At 41.6% G+C, this 26,860-nt stretch overlaps 1 protein-coding gene across 2 annotated transcripts in view; it reads left to right on the top strand.

Annotated features, from left to right (window-relative positions):
- The window catches only part of mpped2a (metallophosphoesterase domain containing 2a), a 52,146-nt gene that overhangs the window by 1,214 nt on the left and 24,072 nt on the right, over positions 1-26,860 (top strand). Inside the window, exons 2-4 of one of the 2 annotated variants that reach the window (XM_063882171.1) lie at positions 1,427-1,690; positions 16,310-16,491; positions 22,188-22,413. In XM_063882171.1, the coding sequence (XP_063738241.1) occupies positions 1,578-1,690; positions 16,310-16,491; positions 22,188-22,413 (521 nt within the window). In that variant the 5' untranslated portion in view covers positions 1,427-1,577. Of the gene's footprint in view, positions 1-1,421; positions 1,691-16,309; positions 16,492-22,187; positions 22,414-26,860 lie in introns of both variants that reach the window. The other variant, XM_063882170.1, reaches the window with a different exon arrangement.

Here is a 26,860-nt window from a genome sequence, read left to right as displayed (position 1 = left end):
CAGCAACGATAAAATGGAATGGAAGTGTCATTTTAGCTTTGCAATGTACAGATTTTTTATTTGCAAGATTTGAGGTCAGCCGCCTTTGTGTTCTAGGCTGGCATAGATATTTGGGACTTAAATTCATAGTACATATCAGAGAAAGTCCAGCTGACCCAGAAAACATAAATCAGTGCTTTCGTGAAAATGTGATTTTTTATGTATTTAAATGTAGGGTTTGACTGCGTTATTATATTCAACAACTGGAGGTCACAGTCTTTTTATTAGTTTTACTCGACACTGCATCAGAGGATTTAACCATCAAATGAACTGCGGAGATGCTCATTATCTCTAAAAAAAAATACGTTTTTGAATTGAGGGCAATTTTTTTCCCTCTTTCGCTGCATCGCGAGGTCTGGTATAAAAAGCTTGTCAAGCCCACAGTGGCCACTTTACTGTCAGTCAGGGAGGTCAGGCAGGAGGGAAGCTCAGGGTTGCAGGAGACACACAGCGAAGCCTGGTGAGTGAGCTCTGGACATGCAAACACACCACTTGTTTTTTTTAGCTGCTTTTCCTTAAATAATTTAAGGTGTGAAAGTGTGCTTTATTGTACGGTTAAGCAGACACTAGAGCAGTTTAGCTGACTGGTTGACTGTAGTTACCTCAGAATTGAAGCATCAGGCCTGGGGGAAAAAAAGCAGAAATCTATTTTTGCATGTTTTGGGGTTTTGTTCATGCATTGTGAACAATCTCTTGTTTTATTGAAGTCTTTGCACAAAATTTGATCACCAGCAGAGATTTATACTTGAAGCCTGGTTTTGCTTGGTTTAATTTCAGGCTAAAACCTTAGAGGCCATGCCTGCAGTGATTTTTACATGTGAATATATTATTTTGCATTAAAACCAGCTTGCTTATGAGCAGCAGAGCAGTAATAAAAAAACCTGCCTTCCAGATTGTAAATTCATGTCTTAACAGTCCAGTGTTCTGTGTTTGAAATAATTTAAATTAAAATAATTTGGAAAGTCAGAATAAATCTAAGTTTTACATTTGAGTTGCCTCGCTGCGTTTCTTGTAATTTGGATGTGGAGAATGGTTTGATAAGCAGTTTTAGGAATTATGTTTTTTTTAAGAAAATCTAAAAGTGAAAAAACTATTTCCGTTTGGGCTCTCTGAAACCAAACAAGACACTGTAGGTGCATCAGGGAGTATTCATTGTGGTCATATTTAGACACAGATCCCCTCCTCACTTGATGTGTGCTCTGTTTATACACCTGTTTTTACTTTCTCATTTTTTGAACAGTAAAACAAATGTATAATTCAAATCCTATTGGTTTTCAGTTTTTACTTATGTAAAATACCTGCCATTCAGATGTGGGCGCATGTTTGTAGGTGATTGAGTTTAAAGCAGCTGATCCGTGTGTGTGTCTCTTTGCTCCTGTCAGTGCAGACTGCAGTGTGTCGTGGTCGAGTCGGTCGGCTGGGTCGCTGCTACTGGGAGACTTCCTGAGCTTCTTGAGCTGCCCTGAAGGATGACTGCTGCACGGCTCACTGCTGAATCCCGGTGAACGAACGGCGTCTCATGTCCAAACGGCGGAAGGATGGCTCATGGCAAAGTGACCATCACGGTGGACGAGTACAGCTCCAACCCGACACAGGCCTTCACACACTACAACATCAACCAGAGCCGCTTCCAACCTCCACATGTCCACATGTAAGTGTCACACACACGCTCACACACACACACACACACACACACACACACACACACACACACACACACACACACACACACACTGGAACACCTGAAATGCAGAATAAAATAAGATATGTGAATATCTTTAAAATAAATTCATATATACTTTAAATATATCATCCTGCAATGTAAGACCTGTGTCTTTCAAACATACATATTTACAGGTCTTTCACATTTCCTGTTTTGGTGGTTATGCTGAGTTTGTATGACATTTTAAACACAATTTACAAGATGTAGTGATAAAGACTGTGGAAACAAAAAAGGCAGACAATTGGAGATTTTGAGTTGCAACAGGAAGCCAATCAGGAGCATGTTTGATGCAGAGTCTTTGTTTATTCTTTGATTTAATTGGCTCAAGCTCAGAGCGTACGGTGGCCATCGAGGACACACTTTGAAAACGGGAAGAGACAGCAAACTGTACTGTGTAACGTTTGAGGAAATTGGATATTACTGGTTGAAAAGTTAGTGGGGCAGGTGAAATGTATTGTTTGAAAGCTAGGTGTCACTTTTAAAAACAATCGCACGCTGAAGTCTTAATGCTCCTCATGGTTCACACTCAGATTTGAGTTAAAGATTTCTGTCGTCGTTGAGGACGGTTCGCTGCGGCTCCCTGTGAGACTGTTATCATTTGTGCCATGTTGTCACTGTGGTGCATGAGGGCTTTGTCCGCATTAGGGCGCTCTTTTTATTTATTTATCAGACCAGTTACTTAGCGTGGCTCTTGTCTGATGTTGTTATGCTCTGCTGCTCATTAGTGGGTCAGAGTGCTGTGACCCTCACCACACACACATACACACACTCACACTCAACTGAGCACTGTGTGTTTTATCTGTGGACGGATATTAATGCACAGCTGCTTGTTTGCTTGCTTTGTCTCTGATTCACAGCAGTTTGGAGCTTTTGTAAAATATGTTTAAGTGTTGTGGTTGCATGCACGGTGTGAGTTTGAGATATTGTAGGTTCTCTGAGCGTGTCGTTGTGTAAAAAGTGAAGGTGCAGCAGGGACAGGAAGTGACTGAAAGAGAGAGCACCAGACTGCTGCCTGTCTGCTGTTTTCACTCTCATGGTTATAAATAGTTTGGGTTTGATTTAAGGCTTTTTTGGCGCTTTTGTTTTCGGGGTGAAGCTGACATTCCTTTTTTTTTATATCTCTTTTTTTAATATCATTTTGTAAATTACAGGTGCCACATTAAGGAATAATGAATACGTTTAATATGAAACTGTGTTGGTAGGTTTTAACTCCTCAAAACAACTTGACGTTAATTTTAAGCTTTGGAATGTCAAACAGTTTACATGCAATAACCTGAGAAAGTAAATCCCATAATAACACCATCCACTAATTACATAACTGACAGATTTAACAGTTATGTAAATATATGAGCCTGACATATTGTTACCTTGTAATAGATAAACACCATTTATCAAAGTTTGTCTTCATTGTTCTTTAACTTTATGTAAAAAACCAGGTTGTCAAGTCTGGTTAAAAAACACAAATGTATAAATCACTGTTAAACAACCATTTGCCTTCTATTATTTGCTCTAGACATCCTGCTGTTGTTCCGGAAAACATTAGTAGTTTGCAAAATGATATGTTTGCACCTGATTATGGATTAATTTTACTATATTAATGGCAATCTCTGATCAGAGTAAGCAGAATTATTTAACAGCCATCCGATAGGAGGCAGTCGGTCAGTCCTTCCTCCTGGAAAGCATTCAGGTTGCATGTGTTCTCAGATTGTTGTGTTATGTTGAGGTGGGAAAGAAAGTGTCATCTTAAATTAAAGCTAGAAGAGACTTGGGCAGCAGTTTAAGATCAGTGCAAACTTTTTCTGGAACATCTGGAAAACAAGTTTTTTGTTTACCTCAAAGACTCTCACAATTCTGTTTGATAAATCATGTTCATGTAAACAGGATTGCTTTTGGGAGGATAGTCAAATTATGGACCAGTAAACCGATGAATGGCACTCTTACCTTCCTCTCTCTGTTGGCAGTGTTCACATCATTGTGCCACTCTGTTGTTTTGGGATTCCTCAGCTGTGAGCTCGGCTGCCAGCACAGCGAGCGTCTGAGCCTTGATTTTGGAAAGGGAGACGAGGTCACCTCTCAGTTTGTGTTGCGTCAGTCCATTTTAATAGTTGAAGAAGACAGAAATAAATCAGGCTTAATGCTTCGATATAAAAGAAGGTTAGCACATGGCAGACAGCACAGGATTCACCAGAACAAAAAGCAGTTTTTATAGGCTCCCTTATTTTATTAAGACAAATAGATATTACAAACAATATTTCCCAGCTCTAAATCACAATAGGATTACCTCTGCAATGTTTTTTCCATGACTTAATTTCACTTCTTATTTTTGGATTTATAATTATATGATGTTCATTTGATTGACAGTTTTTGTTTCAGTTCAACATCAAGTCTCGCTGTGGTTCCTCTCAGCCTATTAGTGTGAATGTTCTACTAGTTCCTTGACTTCTTCTATAGCATAAAAAAGAAGAAACCAGCAAAGTGCAAAAAGATTTTAGATACCAACTTAATGTTTCTAAAAGTGTTTTATCATCCAGACACAGTTGAGTTTTATTCGAGATGACGTCAACGAGGAACATATTGTAGATGGTATTGTTAGATATAAAAGTCGCTGTATACTGTTGGAACATTTTTTTGTATAAAGACTCTTGCAGCCGAAATGAGAACAATATTTTCTCAGCTGGTCTGAAAAATACTGCGAAGGAAAATGACACAGTGACTGTGTGTTTGAGGTGCAGAAATGCAGTTAAAATTCCTGAAACTCGGAATAAATAATCACAAGGTTTATCCTAATAATCACTACAATCATTTTTTTGTGCACCCCCGCTGTTTTTTTTTCCATTTTCGCTGCAGTGGTTTTTGAAAGTGAAGCCCCTGTAGGAAGGGGATGTGTTGAAGCCTTGGGGCCTCTCAGCAGATATGTGTTTGGATAAATACATTAGGCTGTTTCCTGGCTTCCACAGAGCCTGCAGTGTTTTACCCTGCCATTCTTAAACTCAGACTGGGAACCCCGGATCACACACACACACACACACACACACATGCGCACGACTATAAGCCCATCCCCCCGATGTTTAAGTGCTTATAGAATACGCGCTCTGTTCTGGGAAAGTAAAGGCTTGTTTAGATTCTGAGAGATAATGATCCCACTTGCTTAGGGGTTCCTGTTCACTGCATTCACAGTATTTGGACATACATAAAGTTGTTGCTTCTCTGTCAGCGAAGAGAGGGAGGGGGGAAAAAGGCAAGGGGGTTGCCTGCCATTTGAAATACAACCCCTGCTCTGATGCCCCCCCACCAGACAGAATATTTAGATGTGATGGAGTACAGCAGCGTCTTTTATGTGGTGTGAAAGGTACTGCTCTCTGAACTGCATATGAAAACATGCATGTGGAGCGCTTACACACACACACACACACACACACACACACACACACACACACACACACACACACACACACACACACACACACACACACACACACACAGTTGCAGACTAATGTTCAAGAACCTGACCCCCCTAGTCAAAGTGAGCTTTCTTCAGAGCATGGGACGTCTCTCTCTGTCTGTCACTGAGCGTCAGACTCAGTCCAGCCCTGTTTGTGTCTGGTTTATTTTTCTGCGCCGTCTGTGTTTTTTTTTTCTTTCTCCCTCTCATCGCCGTCTCGTGAAATGAAATGCTCAGCAACTTGGAACATATGCTTCGAGTTGGAACACTAATGGCTTCAAATCCAATTTGAGCAGGATCTGGGCCAGACTGCGGGGAAGGCACGGGACGCAGACAGACAAACGGACAAAGAGTAGGACTAAAAGGAGAATCTTTTAGTATTTTAGAGGCTAATAAAGTCTTAAGTTTAAGGACTAAATATGTCTTGACATGTGTCCTGTGATTGGCCTCCAGTCAAAGCTTAGCAGAAAATGATATCTACAATATTTTGATTCACACAGTTGAACTTAATTCCTCTTGACATTTCATTTCCTGGGCCGTATTCTCAAAGAAAAGAGGTTAGGATGATTTCTAAGAATTTCCCCTGAGAATTAAATCCTGGTTGGTCTCTAACGTATAAACATTTTCATTATAAATGACTGTGATTTTTTTTTTTTCCCACCTAAACTGAATCTTACGGGCCAAAGTGGGAACTTCAAACTGAAAGACGTTCAATGAACAATGATTCCTAAACAGAATAAAATGGCTACTCGACAAAGGGCAGGAAGGAAAGTGATCAGAACCCTGAGCAAGATGGGGCTCATCGTGTGCACAATATTAGACGGTGCAGGGATGCTGTTTTGTGCTTGATCTTGATTGCAGACGTATCGGCATTTCTCTCGATGATTTAAAGGCATATACCATTAACACCTTAAGAGTGTTCATTTATTGAATCCCAGCGGACATGCGCACGATGCAGGACAACAAAACTGCGCTAGTGAAGCAAGCCAGGGTCAGCGATTGGAGATACGAGGTTATAAAAAAGCAGTCTCATCACTCAGTTATTTTGTAAATAAAGTGATATGTTACTTATTATACTTGGCATTTATTTTTCTTTGTTTGAAGGTCGATGTGATTTTGCCTTTGGCTGTGTTCGGTCTTTGCCCAACAACCAAGTTTTGTCAACACTGTGTTAAAAGAATACATTTCTTTTTAAATACCGGTGCTCATACAATGCCACAGCTAGGTAGCAACACCTCCCACCTCATATATATAACGCCTTACTTTGAAAAAATACAATCATTTTCCGGCATGATATAAAAGGACAAAACGGTTGCATAAAGTAGAAACATTTTTACCTATATTCATTATCAGGCCGTTTAACTCACTAGTTTTTTCACCATTGGGATTTAACGGTAAAGTTGCATTCAACAGTGATCCTGATTTAAAAACACACAGCAAAGCTTTTTTTAGGGCAGTTAGTTGCTCTCTATAAAAAAATCATTCCCACCAGACACCTGAGCTCGATGCGTTCATTTTTATCTTGGGGAATAAAAAAATCTTTTAACCTTCTCACAAATGTTGGGGGAAAGAAATCCCATTTAACAAACGCCTTCTCCTCCAGATGCCTTGTTAATTATTACCGCCTTCTGAATAATTGAGGAACTCGTAAGTATGAATCATTTAATGACGCCGCCGCCTGCATCCATACACGTGGATATTCTGACAAGCTGGGGAGAAAACAGCACCGAAAGAACACAGCCTTCACACATCCGTTTTAACACCGTCCTAGATTTATTAATGAAATCTTTGGGAATTTGTATGCCTCTTACTCTCTGTAAAGTGGAAGAGAGCTGTAAATGTGGTTGGGGAAACTGTTTAGAAATGATGATTTTATACGATGGGTTTCAGCACAGTGAGAGGATCATCCAGCTGATGCTGTTTTATCTGCACACAATAATAAAACACATTCTCCATTGATGTGTTTGTCTATTTTAAAGAGGGAAGAGGATCAGTATGTTGTATCAAATGATGGATAAAGCCCAAGGAGTTACTCGGATTCAAATTAAAGGACATTTCCAGATTTGTGTTGGTAACCTTGGCTTCACAACACAAAATGGACTATCCAAGAAGCGACCATGTTGTTGAGTAACAAGTTAGACCTTTGTTTGTGTCGGCAGCTGGGGACACTTTGACGTTGAACATATTTGGATAATTGGCAATTTAATTGTGGAAAAATCGGACTTCAAACAGAAAAAGCACACATTTCATAACTTTATGTTGTGCAATTTAAAACAAGCTTCATATTTTGTAGTTAACTTTTTTGGAGGGAATGCAATTGATTTCTCCATTTTCAAACCATTTGCTTCCTATCAATTTTTTTCTTATTCGCCTCGGTCTGGAGAGATGTATTGAGAACAAACATTTGTTTTTACTTTTGGTTTGCAGTGTTTTCTATTCAAAAGGTTTTCAGAGTGTAATTGTTACAATTATGTGATTCTTTTTTTAGTTTATGGCATAGCTACAACCTGAAGGCAAACTCCTTCCAGGGTCTGATTTTGGTTGTTTTGGTCGTCTGGTAAATTGTGTGTCCAGATGACAATTTACTTATAGTAACTAAAACATGTTGAGGGTTTGGTTCTCTAAACGTACGTCTGGTGTCCTTTTTTCTTCAGTGCTTGTGCTCAGATTTTCACCCGATGCTTTGTGTGAAGACTATTTCGGTCTCGTGGTTCTGATTGGTCATTTAAAATGGAAACACTTGTTCTTCTAGACCATTTATTTCGTTGAATCAGAAAGGCAGTCGTCTTTTTAGACCACTCAATGTCCTCTTTCTGCTTCAGTGCCAGAACCTGCGATGTGGATGAGAGAGAGAAGAGCTTTTCTACTGCATCAACAAAGCAAACATTGGACTGAATATAAAGTTGAGATGCTTAAGTCAAGCCCATCCTAAAACGAGATAACCCCTTCCCCTTTCCCAAACAAAAAGGGGCTAACATGAAAACATAGTCAGCCTGAATGAGTCTTTTCAGACTATTGATGTAGCCCAATAGGACTCTTTGGAGAATGAAACATGCCTCTGTGGCCAGGAAATGTTTGGTTATTAATCAAAGGGGAGAGTTTCTGATTAACAGTGCAGCCTCATGTTTAGTCCTCACTTCGCCATCCATTGTTCTACTTCGTCCAATCAAACAGTTTGTGGAGGAGCAGCATTCAGGCTTCAGGTCTGAGGACAACAAAGAGCCATTCCCATATTGTGGCCTTTTGTTTCTGTCAGCCCGCGGCAGGAGTGGAGGGCCTTTTGTAACTGGAGAACCCTTGATTAAGTTCCCTCTCCACCCCTGACCTGCTGCTGGAGCCCGGCGGGACGGTGCTGATGGTGGAGTTGACGGTGGTGGTTGTGGGGGGGTTAAGTGACAGTTGACATAGGACAGGTCTGCGGTTTTTCAGATTGAAGCCCTTTTGATGTCTTTGAAATTTTGGCCTCTTAGCCCCCGGAGCCTGGCATCACGGGGTACGATCGGCGGATGATGTCACCACGCTCCTGACATGCAATGGAGGAAAAACTGCCCGAGTCTGCAACTTCTCAACGTGACAAGCTCCCCATTCACGCCGTTTTAAATGTGTTTAGTTTGCATTTACCTGTAATCAGTCAGCAGTCATTTTTATTTCTCCTAGCGTTAAGCATGAACACTAGATGCTATTTTCTTTTCTGTAAGGTGCTCAGAAATGGACCAATGCATCCTACCCTCAGAGTTGAAAATAACTGGGAACAGAAGACAGAACAGTGTTTATGTTGTTGTTGTTGTTCTTGGCTGGGATCCCTATCTTCAGTTTTACTTGAAGCTAAATGTTAGTGCTTTAATTGCGAGGTGTTACACTCATTGAATCATTTTTTTGTTTGGGTGTGTTCAGCGACTTGTTACTGTCCGCTATGTGCAGCATCTAGCTCTAGAAAGTTACATGATGTAGTACGATGAAGATCTTACACACGGGCTATTGATTTCAAACCATTCATCACACAGTCTCAAGGACTATGTGTAGATCCTACTTTCAGGTAAACAAACATGCTTTCAGAAACGTCTTTCTGTCATTAAACAAAGGAAGTCTCAGAAGTGGTTAAAGTACATGTTCTCGTTGTAAAGACTTCTTATTCTGACCGGACGTGGTCTGTCAGCTGACTTGGTTGCACTGTTTCAAGTCATTTTTACTGAAACAGTAATGATTTAACACTAAATGCTACCCAGCGGAAAAGTCCGTCCAAACTACCCCACTAGTTTATCTTCCCAGCAGTCTGCCGGTCGGTGTTCAGCCCCGGGGGCCACGTCTTTGCCGTCTCCTCAGCCTTCCTCCCATCAGCCCTGCAGCCAGGCGGATTGTCAGCAGCACAATTAAGGGCTGTGCCGTAATGAAAGGAACATTAGCAGAAGCAATTTATTTCCCAGCGCAGTGCCGGAAGGTTTCTCCGGAGCTGATATTCCAGCGCTGGCTTTGTGTGCCATTATGGGAGGGATGAGGAGGACGCTCCCTGCCTGAACAAATGTAGAGGGGGAGAGAGTGGGGGCCATAAGGCAAAGGGCCATCATTCACCATTCTTTAAAATCAATTCTCATTTGAATATTTGTTTTACAGTGTGCACATTTCTCCCCCCCACCCACCCCCCTTGTGAATTTCCACCGCTCTGCATCTATATTCTGTTTGTGCTTCTGCCCATTTTTTCCTGTTGGGTTTTCTTGTTTGCTTGTTTCTCTCTCCCACCTTTGCCTCCTTCTCCGCTCCCTTGAGCACCCCCCATCGCCACTCCCCCCCCCCCCCCTGTTATTTCTGTGTTCATTTTGTTCCTCTGAAGTTTATTGAATTAGCGCAGACAGCTGAAATGCAGAAGATAAGAGAGACGCGCTCTCTGCTCCTCTCCCAGAAATGGTATTGCACTGTGGATGAGTGAGTGTGTGAATGTGTGTGTGAGTCTGAGTCTACAGGAGGGGGAGGGGAACCGATGCAGAGGTTATAGACTGTAGAAATGTGGAGCATTGTGTTTTGATGTTTCTCCTGAAAGAACGATTAAGACGGTCTGAGCTCAGTGGAAGAACCGGGACTATTTGGTCTCCAGTTCAGCCGTGCTTATCTTTTAAAATTCACTATTAATGCGGCATGGTGGACACACGGGCATCAAATGTTCCCCGAGTGCCTTTGTTGTGAAGTTCGACAAGGAGGTGGTGAATACAAAGGACCGTTTTTAGTTCTGATCATGGAAACTGTGTTTTGTTTAAGAGTATTATTACTGTCAGCTCCCCCTGTAAGAGAATAAAGACCAGACCTAAACATTTTGGTCATTTTATGTCACAGTTCAATTAGTTATACTCCCTGGAAATCATTAAGGGCTGCAGGGATTTGCAAAATACAAATCTGTAAGGAAAAGAAAATCTGCTAACAGTCACATTTTAGCGATTGGATAAATGACATTTGTATCGAGCGTTGTTTATGGTTCTGTTAGCAACTAAATGATATCTTGACAAATTGTTAAATTAAAACCTCATATTAAGTGTTTGTATAATGCGACCGGAAGCAACTTTTCCAAAGTAATTCCACCAAACAGCGTTGTGATTGTGTTCACAAAAGCTCCCATGGTCCTGTTTCATATAGCATTTAATAACCAATGGAAATTCTGCCTGGTTCCGTTGTGTGTCAACATCCTTCACTGAACTTCATGCTGTGAGCAGGAAGGGCTCTGTCTCTGCAACCTTTTGAGCCAGCGAGCGTACGAGTCTTGATCCTGTTTGTCGTGAATGAACAGGCCGGCTGTAGTTGATAAGCAGTCAATTTCCACATTTCCCCTTTGACCTTCAGAGTGTTTAGGTGGCTGGGTCCCCACTGGGGGGTCTTTGTTGATGAGAAATCATTAGCAGGGACGACTCCATTAACAATGAAGGAACAGGAGGCAGCGAGAGGGAGGAGCCGCTGGCAGCAGGTATAAAGTGCTCAGGGACCCACGCTGAGATTGACATGTATTTCTTTCCGAGACAAGTGGGCAGCTCCGAAGGTCGTTGACCCCGTTAACCCTGCAGGGGGGTGGGGGGGGCTGCATAACTCCAGGGCAGCAGCATATTTAACCTAAGCTTAATATGCTACACACTCCTGTCCGCACATAAGTAGACATTTACTTTTTTAAAATTTAGTTTGTTTTTTTGTTCCAATTATTTAATAACGTCCCTCCGAACAAAACCAGAATCATAAAGAAATATTTGTATTCCAGTTCGATGTGGACCTGACTAGTCCTGAACACCTTTGGGATTCACTTTACAGTATTACATTTTTTATTTAGTTATTTATCAGAATCAGCCTTTATTGTTTTTTGAATGACTCTTAGATACTTGAAAGTGTTCCTCTTAGAACTTAATATTGGGTGGCCCCTATCCAAACACAGCACTATAACTTCATCAGGTTTTAACCATAAGAGTCCGTTGAGTTGATTAATATGATGTATGAAAGGAAAGTCATATTTATCTCCAGCCTCAAGTCTCTGTTTTTGTACATTCCCTTCTTTAAAACAAGATGAATAGGATTTCCCAGTTGAAATCATGGAGAGAGTCTAATTTTAAATTTGATTTACTCATGAAGTGATCTCCTGTAATGGTTGATAGCGGTGTTGGACTGTAGTAATTCTAAAATGTACGATAAGAGCTCTTTAGCTGGACAGTTTTTTGGCGGCACAGCCAATAGCAGCGCTCTGTTCACGCCGTGAACTCTCAGTGAGGAAGTATTGTAATCAATCACAACGATTATGTGGCGTCCTTAAAGAGCCAGACGAGTCGGAGAGTGACACAGAGCGCGACCTTCTTATCTGCTGCGAGTGAAGAGTCACGTTTTGAAGAAGCAAGCCCAGGCTGAACTCTGACCCCGGTTGCTTGTGTGTTTTTCTAAAAGGCCACAGAGCCAAGTGTGTTCAGCCAAATTGAATATCCTCTTACAGACAACAGAGAGTACTCCTCTGTCTCTCCAGCGCTGATTTATGCTTTTCTCTGTTTTGACTCAAAACGGTTTGAAATCAGTTTTCCAGGATTTAGTTGTTTATGTTTCTGAACTGCAAGTATGTTTAGGGCAAAGCACATCAAGATCATTTAGCATTGATATTAAAATGTGATATTTTGGAAAATGTTTGGAATCTACAGGATAACAGGCACAGGCATTCAAGTGTTTAACTCCCATTTCACATCAGAAAAAACAATCCGACTTATTTTGAAAAGAGAAAATCTTTAATTGCAAATGTGAAATCTGTCAACTGTGAATTTTGTAATTACAAAACAAAACAAAAGAATGACAGTGAGAATAAAGACTCAACTGTGTGGCTGCTCTTAGCTCAAGAAATACTGCATTCAAGTTAATACGCTTGTGAAGTCTCAGAAGTGCAATCATATAATTCTCCCAAAATGGAGACTGATAAATGTTGCAGCTGTAGGTGAGGAGAAGTTAACTCGCTCGGTTTCTCTGCCGAGGGATCACAGACGTTTCTTCATCGAGCAGATATTTCTGCAGCCACAGACCTCGGTTTTGTGTCAGCTCCAATGTCATGGCGGATTTGAGAGTGTGCTCCTGCCCTCCTCGAGCGCATTAGCATTTCTGTTTCTCCCCCACTCTTTTCCCTCCGCAGTCTTCCCTCTGATGTCACGCCGAGGCTCAGACATGTTAACACGAACCTTCATGCTAACACAGTTCAGTCTGTCACAGGAGAATATTCTTTTACCTGCTGCCGGGGCGCACAGACTTTTTCATTTTCACTGTCTCCGTTTACAATAGATCAGAGGCCTTCGCTGCTCTGCTGAACTCCTGAACTCCTGTATACATTACTAATGAACCTCTGGATTGTTATACAGTCATATGTTAACAGGGAAGACAGGGGCCCTCTGTGTGTGTGTGTGTGTGTGTGTGTGTGTGTGTGTGTGTGTGTGTGTGTGTGTGCGTGTGCGTGTGCGTGTGTCCAACGCAGCAGCATCAAGAAGGTTTCTTGGCCCAGGCCTGCTCTTAATTGATAGGGGCTGCTGGTATTTACTTACATTCTCAGGGTGGATTAAATCTCAAAGGAAAGGGGAGGAGATGGAGGTTGTTTTTCTCATGGCTTTGTTTTAATATGCATGCTTGTGTGTGTGTATATATACATATGTGTGTGTTTGTGTGCGTTTTGTTATCCCATGTGGTTCTGCATCCCTCCTTCCTCCATGACGGGAACTGTCGGATCCTGTAAAGCTGCGTGACATGGAGGCACCACAGAGCACCGAATCTAATCAGAAGCTACACTGCAGCGTATGTGCTGCTCTGCTGGCTTGAGTTAATGTGTTTGTGTGTATAGAGGAACACACACTTATTTACTGCACACAGTCAATAGTAAATAGCATTACCGGTATCTCTGTGGCCAGTTTTTCATTTTGTCCAGCGCGTTTAATATTAAGTTCAGGGCTGCTCCGGTCACAGAGACGCTCGCTATGCTCCAGCGTCTAACTACCTAGCTGACGGCTCAAAGGAGTAACAGGTGTTATGACTCAAATACTGACTGATTGCAGGGTACAGACGAAAAAACACATAATCAGACAAGAGTCAGATTCTGGGAAAACAAGAACATTGGATCCAGGAGTGTAGCGTTTGTGATAAAAGTCGTAATATGTGAATGAGGGTGCTGATGTTGTCTGTTAGCGTTTCAGAATTAAAGTTTAGAGCAGCCTTTTCTTCCCTGCACCCGTTTTGCAAAGCCAAAAATACTCTGAAAGTATGCAGCTGCTGTTTTTGGTGACTGTATGTAAATCAGTGAGTCTGACTGCTTTGTGGCAACGTTAGATTTACATGACTTCTGCAAAGGGGTGACGCACAGATACGTTTCAGGCACACACTCAAACACTCACACCTGGTTGTTTTTTTTGGCTATAAACAGTTTCCAAATTCATTTAAAAAACATTGGCTATAAGTCAGAATATACAGATGGGTTACAAAACTGAATAGCTGGATAATAAATTACCCAAATCTGTAATATTTGCCATGGCCCTCAGACACCAGATCTCAACACAACAGGAGGGTTTTAAACGGAGCTCTGCAACACAATCATCATGAAGTCACCTGGTGTTGTTTTTAAATGTGTGCGTCAGTGAAAGGTGCGTTACAGAGCAGCCTGTTCACCACTAACACGGCCAGGCAGATGGCTGTTCAACTGAAAAACAGAACAGCAGCAGATGCCAGACTGTCTGTAAACCTCTTCCCTGTCTAGTCTTCTTCTCAACATGCTACAGAAATGTAAAAACAGGAAGATTGCTTCCCAAATGACACTTTCTTGCTTTCTCTCCCCACTAGAATTTTCTTTTGTGCCAAGGTGCCCATTTTCTCCATCTCTGTTAATGACGTCCTCTCAGTCTGAAACCTTTTGATTTCATCTGCTTTCTGCGGCTGTTTTCATGCCATGTTGGAGTCCACATGTGAGTTAACTCTGTGGGTGTGTGTGTGTGTGTGCTTGTCAGGTTGGAGATTGCAGCGTTGATTATGTGTCTGATGTTTTCGACAGAGTGACATCTCTCCTAATGAAATAATGGTCTGGTGGCAGAGTGCTGGAGGATTGCACATTGTAGACTTCAATTACAGACAAGATGATTTTTCCCCCCTCTTTCCTTTCAGTCAGAGAAGTACAGGTTTTTCTTCCTTTTTAACAGACGTGCTTACATCGAACAAAAAGGCTGAATAAAAAGCTTTTTTTGTCCTGCCAGACTTGGGCCTAAGTGTTTTTCTTCAGATAATGGATAGAAAGGACACGGCATGCCTTAATTCACTGTCTCTTTAGCCAATCGGATGCCACAAAACAACCATTGCCCTCTTTGTGTGCACAAATCAACCCGAATGCTGGTGGTTTTCCAGCTCCGACTACACATATTTTAACCGTCTTTTCTTTGAGATGCATTTTTGCTCCGCTGCATGCATTATTCTGTGAACCGTGTAATTTATTTTGCACAACAAATTATCTTTTTTTTAAGGTTCCGGTTTCAGCTGTGCCCCTTCTGCTAGCTGGTATGAAATTTGCATACATTTTCCTAAAAATATGCTTCTGGATCTGGTACATCTTTCTAAAATAAAGAGGAAAAGGGGCTCGTTCTTTGAATTGCAGCTCTTTCATTCAGAGAATAATCTTCAAGATTATTAAATAAAACCAAAGGCAGACGTGAAGCACTTTCTCAATCGCAACATCAGCTGACTTTGGTCTTTTTGTTTTATGTGCTTTGGATGCTTGCTGAGTTGTGTACCTTTTTTATATACATTTTGAATTGAGATGTAAGTTATAATAACATGAAATACATTCATTCAATTTTTAAAGCAACATAACATATTAGCAACATTGAGGACTGAAAATATTCACAAACTGCCAAAACTTTATGCATAGTTCCTGCATTTGAGCTTTTGTTATATATTGTCATTAATCAAATGTAGGTTGAATAGAGAAATAAAGTATACATGTTAACAAGTCATTCAAACAGCATTATATTCAGGTGGTTCTGTCTCCGTTTTCACTGAAAATGATTGTTTCCATTAGATTCCCACATTACTTAAACATGGATGTGTGAAGTGATTTAACAATAAGAGCATAAATAATATGGTACTGATATGATATGATTACCTCAACACAGTAAAAGAGGTGTACAGCATCAACTCACAAAGAGTCTTAACAGACTGCTCAACACCTGAGTTGAGTTCAGCGAGTTGCTGAGATTACAGTTCCTTCTTTTCCATTATCTTTCCAGTGTTTGTTTTGTAACATTTTAATGTAGGCACCATGGGTGAGAGAGGGAATGCTATGAAACAGATCCTCTTCTGGACTGGGACCTGGCAATGATACCGATTAACCAAAAGGCTACCAGGACTATTTATATTACTGTTTTCAATAAAAAAAACAGCATATAGTTCAACTTTGAATAACTTCAACAGGCAATGACGAAGAACCAAGTCCTGAACATCAGAGGCTTGAACTCCATAGACGGAAATGACTAACAATGAATGTCTATGAACTGAGAAGCATCAGTGATGAATGACTGCATCATAATGGAGGTAAATGTGACATGTTATATCTCAGTTTAGGGCTCACTGTCTCTGTCTTTTTGCAGGGTGGACCCCATTCCTTATGACAATCCCAAGCCAGCAGGACACACCAGGTTTGTGTGTGTGTCAGACACACACTCGCGCACAGACGGCATCCAGATGCCCTACGGCGACGTGCTGCTGCACACGGGTGACTTCACCGAGCTGGGCCTGCCCTCCGAGGTTAAGAAGTTCAACGACTGGCTAGGTATTAAGCTGCTTCACACACACATTTGTCTGCACGCCGCCGCACGCACGCATACTTCTCTTGCGCACTCAAAGCTGACACGCACACGTTCTCTGTGTAAGGAGGAGGCAAGAAACATGTTGCACGCATAACCAGTAACTGGACCACACAGTGACTCCCCTCGCCCCTCCCCTCTTGACCCCACAACTGCTGTGCTAAAGTGTCCAGTTTAACCTCTCTGACCTAACTCCCTGCTTCAGTTAACCTTTGACCTCTCCCTGCGGTACCATGCTGTGGGTGGGAGCGCTGGCCTGTGTGTGTGTGTATCTGTAGACCTTCGAGGCGACAGCAGAAGCATTTTTGTCCCTCTAATGTAGTCATGTTTCACACAAACATACTGACCGACAGTCCCTCTCTCTAAGTGCATAAATCAATAAGAGCCACCCACCGCACCAAACTGTAACGCTTACAGACATCTGAGATTTAGTATATATTTCAATAGTTTGTATTTGCCTTTGGATCAGTCCTTACCAGGTGACACACAACAACCTCAATGGTTTCAGAAGTATCACTATCAGATACATTTTGGGGAAGACTACATGCGTTGTGAATGTTTCATCTCAAAACTAAAATGTGTTGCACCTCTCAATCATCTTTCATGTTCTCATGAACATATGGAGACCAGAACAAAGACAAGACACACAAGAGGACATTACAAGTAGGGCTGGAGATCCTTCTGAGTTTTGACATCAGTCAGAAGATGAGCTATTGAGAAAAAACACACAAACACCCTTATCCAACAAAATTGGTGTTTAAGCTAGGTAGTCACATTAAATGTCACTCTTTGGCTCATAGGGGAGAATAAACATCCAGAGCAATCCTGGAAACACCAGAGTTGTCCCTGCTATTAATCGTCCCATGATTGAGAATTTTTGCAGCCCTGCTTCACCCAATTTAACATAAACAACTATTTGGAGACTCAGGGGGGGAAGCCGGCACACCTCTATTTGTTATGACAGTCTGGCTTATTCCCAGAACAGTGAATGGAACATCAGAGATGAGGATAAGAAGAGGGAAACACCACATAAAACAGCATAGATGGAAGTGAAGATTCAGCATTCTACCTCAAAATCCAGGGTCAGGTAGTGACTCATGACCTACTTTGGTTAGATTTTTTTACTGAAAAAAAAACCATCTCGGTGAATAATTACAACAAAACTCAAAAGTTAGGACTGTTTTTTTGAAAGAGTGACATATTTTTACAGTTTCAAACTAAAAGTAAACCCCTCAGTTTAAAGTGGCACTGCTCTCAACCTCTGTGTTTGCACTATCACACACTCGCCCCCTGCTGAGTTTCAAGGTAGCTGTCAAAGTTTGGCCTCTCAAAAGTCGAAATCGGCTGCAGTCTGGAGTCTGGATTCACAGCAGTAACACTGGATACCAACGCTGACCCAGTTTTCACAGTAAAACAGCCGTCTGTAGAGCCTTCTCAAACCTCTCCTGCAGCATATTCCACTGCTCTGCTGTCTGTCAGGATGCTCTGCTTGTTCAAACAGTCACATCTTTAACAGAACTTACCTTAAACATAGCTTACATCTCAATCCTCACACACAGACCTTTCACACTCACAGTGCGGACACAGACACGTCTGAAAACTCCATTTATATAACAGCCAGAGTTCCATATATCTCAGTGTTTTTGGGACTGTTGTACAGACATGGTTGCATTTCTTCTGACCTCCTTTTGTGGTTAGTTGCTTTAACTTGAACCTTTTCACTTGTCTTCCCTCTCGTGTGCTTGTTTTGCTAAAGCTCGGTGGTGCTTGAGCATCGCCAAACACACAAAAAGCAAAGCTGATGTTATAGTAAAAAAGGCTTCAATTAAATTTGAGTGGGAACTTTTTATACTTGTATCTAAACATAACTCTCATTAATGCACCAACTTTACTGAGCTGACTTTTACTACCAGGTGCTGTACCCTAATTCCCCTGACACACTCAGTTTTGCACACACTACTTTTTTCTGCTTTGTCACTGCAAACACAGCTCATGGCATCACCAGGGGGACACACTGTTCAGCTTTTCTATCAAACTCCTCCATCCATCAACACAGACAGCTACATAAAGTGTGTGTGTGTGTGTGTGTGTGTGTGTGTGTGTGTGTGTGTGTGTGTGTGTGTGTGTGTGTGTGTGTGTGTGTGTGTGTGTGTGTGTGTGTGTGTGTGTGTGTGTGTGTGTGTGTGTGTGTGTGTGTGTGTGTGTGTGTGTGTGTGTGTGTGTGTGTGTGTGTGTGTGTGTGTGTGTGTGTGTGTGTGTGGTTAAGCCTCAGTGAAAACAGATATTGGCCTTAATGGAGAATCGATGTAGGGCGAAGTGGAAAACGGCTTAGTGTAGTGGAGCGCCCTGCCTGGTTTGTGCGTGGGTCAGAGGATGGAAAATTACCACAAACGTGTTTCTGACTCTTAAATGAGGAAAAACTGATAAGTTGTAAATTCGAGTTATAATATTCAGAAAATGTTGTTTTTAAAAGTGCTATAATGAGAATAAAGATGGAATTTCACAAGAAAATCTAATAATATAACAAGAAAAGTAAAGGTCACATTTTTGCTGTTGAAACCAGTTGCCGATGGTTGATGAGCAGCTGCTGTTTTCAATCTCTAATATCTGTCTTATAACGCTGTGAAAACATTTACTTCATTTCAAAAGCTTCCCGTCATTAACTCAATTTTACACGATCACATTTGAACACATCACGATAACGCTGTAATCTGTGCTGATTTTTAATCTTAGCATTAACTTTAACCAGTTCTTCCTCTGATCTCAAAACAGATGTTGTGTTCACAATATATCATCCACACAATAATCAACAACATCGAAACGGATCCTAAACTCAAAGCTGGATGAGGTTGTTATTGTAGATTAACAGCTGTAAACGGAGCAGTGTGTTAATGCTGCTCCCCTCCTCCCTCTCGGCCTCCTTTGTCTGCTCCTGGAGGAAGTCTGTTGGGGCCATCGCCTCCCGTTTGGCCCCGTGAAGTAGATCGTTGGAGATCGATGCAGAGGAACGAGCGTTCCCTGACCCAGCCTGTGTGATGGCAGAGCTCCGGCTCTGATCTCCGGCTTTTAGCTCCCAGAGGCTCAGATGTGTGTAGATATAAGGAGGTTAAATATGTGTGTTAAACAGCGATTACTCACAGATAGAGATGTTGTTCCCTTCCTGCATGTGTGGTTTAAGAATGTTTCTACAATTCTTCAGTCATTTGAAATACATATTTGCTATCACAACCCTTTGAAGCGCCATATATATATATAGACATTTATATAGTGGTAATAATTATCATACTGACATAATGTGACCTTAGTTATTTACCTCAAACAAGCTTTTTTACATCTTGGATCTCTTGACTGCATTTCCAGAGGTGTATCAAAACATCAGAGTTTTCTGTGGGCGAGGGATAGAAAATAAATCTGTGTGTATCACTCCGGCAGCCCTCTGTAAGATGTATCACGGTGGCAATAAAGAGCAGTAGAAATTCCCAGTAGAGTAATGGGGATGGAGTTGTTTGATGGTAATTATGTTTTCCCCCATATTTTCCCTTCCTGCTGGTGGGGAGGATCATTCGCTTGCTGTTGTGTGTGCGTGTGTGTGTCTGCGCGTGTGTGTATAAATGGCTGTGTGATCCAGTTAGAGTGCTGTGGGACTGAGAGACGGGCTCTCATATAAGGTTAGACTGGAATTTATGATCCTGAGACGCGACAAGAGCTAATTTAGAGGAGCGGGAATGAAACCTGTAGACCGGGGAACCATGATTCTTTCATTTTCGGCATTAGAGAACACACTCTCTCTCACACACACACACACACCCTTAGATGGAAGCAGGTTTTTTTCTTTTTAATATATCTGCATAGAGCCAGCGTGTCCTGATTGAATTTATATTCTATTCAGTTTCTTTTATCTTTATTTCCAATTGTGAGCTTGACCGCTACAGAATTGAGCAGTTTATGAGTTTACATCTTTTCTTTCACTTTCTGTCAAGACTGGAAAGCATTTCTTATGCTACAAATCTGTTGAATTGGATTCTTTATTCAACATTTTACTAGGCAGAGCAATACGTAACAGAGGAGCAAACCGAGTCACTTCATGAAAGGGGAAATCTAATGTTTGTGAGACGAAACGTTTCCTGTCAGTTAAACTGAATCTTTAGGTGGATGGGGGAATCTACTTTGTTAATAATAATAATAATAATAATAATAATAATAATAACAATAATAATAATGCAATATTCATGAATTGTTCTTAAAAAATATTTCATTCTTGTTGAAACGTGTAGGGGATCCTGTAAAATCTAGTAAACTTGTGCTGAATGCCAGCTAAATATATATGTTTCTACCATTCACAAGTTCTGATTCCCTCTTTTGAGGATTGACTACTTTTGTTTGTGTTATTTCCCGATCAACTAAAAATATGAGTTGCGACACAAGCATTTGTCAGACAAGAAAACTGAATTATTTTGTAGACCAAGCTATAAGTAGATGAATCTATAAATGAATCTGCTGATTAATCATACTAGATTACCCAATACAGATTGTACAACGGCAGTAATAAAATCAACTGAAAGCGTGAGAAATAGAAAAAAGGAGAGGAGAAAAAACTCTAGAAAAAGAATGGAGGGGTGATGAAGGCCAGAGCTGCGAATGCTCAATCTACTGGAATAAAGTAGTAAGTCGGTTTCTTGATGGCGAAGGGGAACCGGGACAAATCACCAGACAGCAGAGCAAAAAAGGGCACAGCCGAAGTTGAAAGATGAGGGGATGAGAATTGTAATAGATGTTCTTCTCTATTTAGTTCAGGTTCATGCTTCCTGCAGCCGCCCGGTGTCTGCGGAGATGGACGGTGGTCCGCAGGGGTCAAGCAGAGCAGTCAGCTGTGCTGTAACCTCTGACTGTCTGAGAGGGGGGGGGTGTTTTCCCCTCCACTTACCTGAGGTTTCACTGCAATCCTGATATGTGCTCTGGGTTACATATACAGGGAGAAGGGTGTGTGCTCCATGTACAGAACACCAGGACAGCAGAGGGGAACAGTACAAGCTCTCTGGTATTTTATACCCTTATGCTGCTTACGATCTGCACAACATATGCAGTGTGCTCTGATTCATTTGCAATGGAACTAAATCAAAGTTGAATCACAGTTTTCTTTAATTATTTTCACAAACTGCAGAGTTATTGAACGATCAATAATATCCTTTTTATTTTCCCTCAAAACAAGCGTTATGAAACACCTGGAGAAATATTGATTTACTTTAATCAAGCAACACATTTGTATTAGGTGCTAATCAAACCTATTTGTTCACTGTGAATTTTTATTGGTGCATTTTTGATAAATAACAGAGAAGCAAACAATCAACTTAATTCTTAAAATATTGCAATTATAATTAAAAGGCAAAAGACTGCATTCACTTTGGTTGGTAGTCAATATTTAAAAATGTTTTGGTTAAAAATGGTTCTGTCTCTCTTCTGTCAGCTTGTGTTTATTTATGTTTTCCTGATGTGTTTTAAATTCACCTGAACACCAAACGTTTTTCTCAGATAAGAGGTATTAGAAAATGTCAGCGATATGAAAATATGCCCAACAATGTACAAAGAGAATAAGAACAATGTGTGGATAAATATGTGGATTTGAGACTGCAGCTCACCCCTCTCCCTCTCTTGTCCCCCTCAGGTGGCCTTCCGTACGAGTTTAAGGTGGTGATCGCCGGCAACCACGAGCTGACCTTCGATAAGGACTTTATGGCCGAGCTGGTCAAGCAGGATTACTACCGATTCCCCTCCGTGTCCAAACTCAAACCCGAGGACTTTGACAATGTGCAGACGCTCCTCTCAAACTGTGTGTACCTGCACGACTCGGACGTCACCATAAAGGGATTCCGGATATACGGGGCGCCCTGGTAAGAGCATCAACCTTCCTTTTTATTCCCTCCATTTAAAACTACTCTCTTTACTTTCTGCCTTTCATTACTGCTGAGTCGTATTTCTGTGTCGTTGTGCTGCGGATCCCTGAGGTGAAGGTGTGCCTCCGTCAGAGTCTGGCTGCCTTCCAGCTGCCCTCGCTGCAGCAACTCTGTACTCGGCTCTCAAAGAGGGGCCCTCCTCACATGCAGGGTGCTACTCCCAGCTCGCACATTTCTTTATGAGCTCGGGACCTTCACCGGCTCCCCCGGCTTACGTTACACCTGTGTTTTGACACGGGGTTAAGTGATACGCGTGGTACCGGGACACACTGTCAATAGGCTCTCAGGTGTGGAAAGAGCGCAGAGAAGGGGTGGGCGATGTTTGGTGGAGGGACGGTGTAAGAGGCATGTATTCAGCAAACAGAAGCAGGCGAGTGTGAAGTGTTTGTGCAGAGAAAGAGCGAATAGTCATGGTGGAGGAAAACTCTGTGGATCACTGCTACGTTCGCTGGTGTCCGGCCAACATGTCATTCTCTGTAATGCTAGTAATGGTAATCAGTGTCTGGGTGTAGGATAAAATGTGGGTTTTATACCTCTTAGACTGAGCAAACAATGGAAGCTCGGAGTTACCTGGTCAATAAGTAGGTCTGGAAAAGTGGCGGCGATCCATGCATTCAATTCGCCTTTCTTTATTTCAGTTAAGCATTGAGTCTTTTCTAGAAATGTCAAAAAATAGGTATTGTCCTCAAAATGAAAGCTGCAGTGATAAGTCTGGAATTGTTTATTGATTGACAAAAAAATAATCATCTAGCACTGTAAATATTTTGAGTAGCAATACATCTAAAATAAAGGTTTCATGCTGAAATGTCACATTAAGCCGAATATATTTGGGTTTCGGATAAAATAAGAAATCACCCTGGATATTGAGAATCTGGGATTAGTTGATAAATTGCTCACTTATTCTGATCAATATATAGAATTCTATATAAGATATAAATATATTCATAGACAGGTCTTTGAGTTTTTGTTTTTTAATTGTATTCCCTAAATACTGACAATTGTTCTCTGTGTTGGAATTCGTCAGACACTGGAATGGCTGCCATACATGTAGAGATACAGATTTAAGAAACATTTGGAGTGGTCTCTTAATTTTTTCTGGAGCTGTATATAATCGTCTGACACAGAAAAACAAATTATCTCCTCAAATCAGTGAAGCCAACATATGCATTTATGGATAAATCAAGAGTGATTTTATACATTTAAATGGGTTCTTAATTGCCTATCCAATCTTTTAATTGACTGATTTTCAGCATCATTTCTCTGCAGTAGGAAGCATCCCAAACTGGCACTGATGATTTGCTAATACATTGATACAGTTTTCTCTTGTGATGCCCCAGCTTTAGTCCAGTAAAGATAAATCCCTGTATTCAGTGTGACCCGTAGTGGCCGTACAGTATTTGAAGAGTCTCACGGTGCCCTCCGCCCCCCTGCTCTGCAGCTGTGTGACTTGTAGTGTGACCAGTGGAGTCTGTCACTTCCTGCCCTGCTGGGACTCCCTCTGCTCTCTGTGTACACCGGTTCCCTCACAGGTCAGCTACAGACCTAAAATAAGTATTTAGGTCACACCTTCATCCTCCCAGCGGCTATAATTAGCAGGTCTGCAGCCGGGCTTCAGGAGTAGCAGAGGACCGCGACCTGGCAGCACAGCAGCAGGAAGAAGAGATGACTTATTCTGTCGTCCATACTTCCTCCTCTCCATCCCTCTGTCTGAAAGAGGAAGGATGCTGCCCCCCTCTCCCCCTTGTGGGTGTTTAGTGTGAGGGCTGGAAAGTGTCTGTTGTGACAGCTTGGGGTCTCATGAGAGGCGGGGTGGACAGCTTGGGTGCCCCCTCCCCCCCCACAATGCCTCCTCAGCTTCCTCACCTCCTTCACACCCATATGCCATGGTGGCCCGAGGTCTGGCCTGCTTGTCCAGTGTGAGGTCTCACTTAGCCCTGCAGTGACCCCTCACTTAATCAACAGCTCAGCAGCTCGCCGCCTGGGTGGCCGAGGTCCTCCGAGCCCTCAGCGCTCTGCTGCTGCGGGACGGGCCGCGGCAGCATCACTCAGGAAATGTAGCGTGTAACTACCACCTGATAAACGCTGCAGCGGCCTCATCTGCTGCTGCTGCTGCTGCTGCTGCGGTGCTTTCACACAGGGAGCACAAAGCAGAGCGGTAGGGGCACAGGTGGCTTTGAAACAAGACCTTTACCTTGGTCCTTTCTATGACTACCTTGAGCCAGTGAAGCTGCAGCACTTCAGAGAAAATAGATCCTGTGAGGGCCAGCAGAAAGCGTTTTCACAAGGAGATCCTCCCGTACTGAGCACCGAAGCACACCATGTAGACAATAGGGGTAAATGTACATTATTTAGATTAAATTATAATGTTTTCGGGTTGTTGTAAGCCAATATTGAAATTGCCACAAACTAAAACTTTATCTACCACCCCTGTCAAAATCAAACTGAAAAATGTCTATGACGGCAACCAAATGCAATCCAAATAATGCTTCCATGTCTTTTCTGTTTCTGTTCTAAGAAGCAGTTTTATTTGAAGGAAAACACTGATTTCTACTTCTACACCCACCCTCCAAGTAGGTTGATAAAGCACAACACAAAACACAATAGTTTTAGATAATCAAACAAGTGTAAGAATACACTACATTCTCTCCACACCTCCTCTTATATCACGCTAAGAATACAAATTGTGTTTTGCATAACACACCAACTGGACTAATCAGTCAGTTTAGTTGTACCTCTCTAGCAGAAAGGACTGTGACATTTCCTCCCGGGCATCATGGGAAGCAGCAGCATAAGATGGAGGGAAACATCTTCACACCCTTCACCCATCACTGCCCCAGCTATTCTTTTTTTAATCCATCCATCATTTAAATGTGTGTTTTTTAAAGGTCTTCTGCTGCAGCGCCTTTCAAACATAATCCATTTTATATTGGCAGCAGGTTTTCTGTACAGCACGTGGCCGTTTACAGTGAAACATTTTGAATATATACGACTGAGGAGCCGTTCATTCAGTGCAATACGTTTGGACACCTCTCTGTCGGCTGTCCTTGCTTCAGGCCTAAAGAAGCACACACAAATGAAATGGATCATGTCAGTGAAAAGCTGCTCTTTCCCACGCTGATAGTTCCAAGAAAGTATCTTCTGAAACAGAGGAAGGAGAGCCTTTTCTGAACCCCTCTCCTCAGGGACCGAGGTGGATTTGAACCAAGCTCTCACACACATAGCTTTTTGGTTTCTGAAATATGTGTCCAACAAGTTGCCTCGGTTAATTAATCTCACCAGAGAGTCTGAAAAACTCTACAAATCTGAGTGTGGAGCGGAAAATTGCCACAGATGTCGTGAATCTGACATGGTAGAATTCACTGCCGGGGGAAAAATTCAGAGACGATATTAATATGAAATCAGGAGACTTCAAGAACGAGATATTTAAATGACTTGTTTTACTTTATATGTTCGGTTCTTATTTATGTCACAATTTAGAAACAAAAGGAATGACATGACGATGTTAATATAAGTTACTATATTCATTTTCTTAAATGCTTAAATTTGCCACGGATTGCTTTTATGCAAAATTAGAAACAATCCATGTTTTTGTCATTCTGTCTTTTTTTAAACTTTCTCGTAAAGTGTTGAAATAAGACGGTTTGACCTTTGTTGTTGCTTGTTCCTAATTATGCTCTGTAAGGTTTCCTTGAGAGCTTTGAAAGGCGCCCATAAATAAAATGTATTATTATTAGTAGTTTAGTCTGCTCTCATTCAGACACTTGAATTCGTAGTGTCTTCAGAAATCCGTTACTGAAACACAAACATAAACATCTTGAATACGTTTAGTGGGAAATATCTTTCAGTCTCATGAGTAGGATACAATAAGGGGCTGCACCTACACGTTTCTTTTATCATCAAATAAATCACATTTTTACAATTCTCACCATTTCTCCTAGGTGATGTCGCCTTATTGATTTTGTCTGAAAACTGAGATTTGTTTAAAATGAATAAAATACAGAAACAGCAGCAGATCGTCATGTTTGAGAGGCTGAGTGAAACCAGCTTTCTTTAAAATATTTGCTCTAAAAAATGTGTTTTGATCTGGAGGACAAAAATTGTGTTAGAGATATTCATTTTCCAATCTTTGTTTATTGAACAAATCAATTTGTAGGACATACTTAACCACCTTTCATAATCCTGTAGGCGGACTCTACACATGTGAATAAAACTCTCCTCTAACCCGTTTCACTTCTGCGTGGAGTGAAAGCAGTGTAGCGTGAAAGACACACAACACACACCGTTTAATGACAGATGCTTAACAGACCGAATACCTAAACCTCCTCCTCTCACAAGCACACACTCCTACATGCACACTCACACACACACACACACACACACACAC

The sequence above is a fragment of the Eleginops maclovinus genome, chromosome 4, assembly GCF_036324505.1.
Source record: "Eleginops maclovinus isolate JMC-PN-2008 ecotype Puerto Natales chromosome 4, JC_Emac_rtc_rv5, whole genome shotgun sequence".
Classification (NCBI taxonomy): Eukaryota; Metazoa; Chordata; class Actinopteri; order Perciformes; family Eleginopidae; genus Eleginops; species Eleginops maclovinus.
Note: the sequence above shows the minus strand (reverse complement) of the source record. Positions and strands in the feature narration are given on the sequence as shown.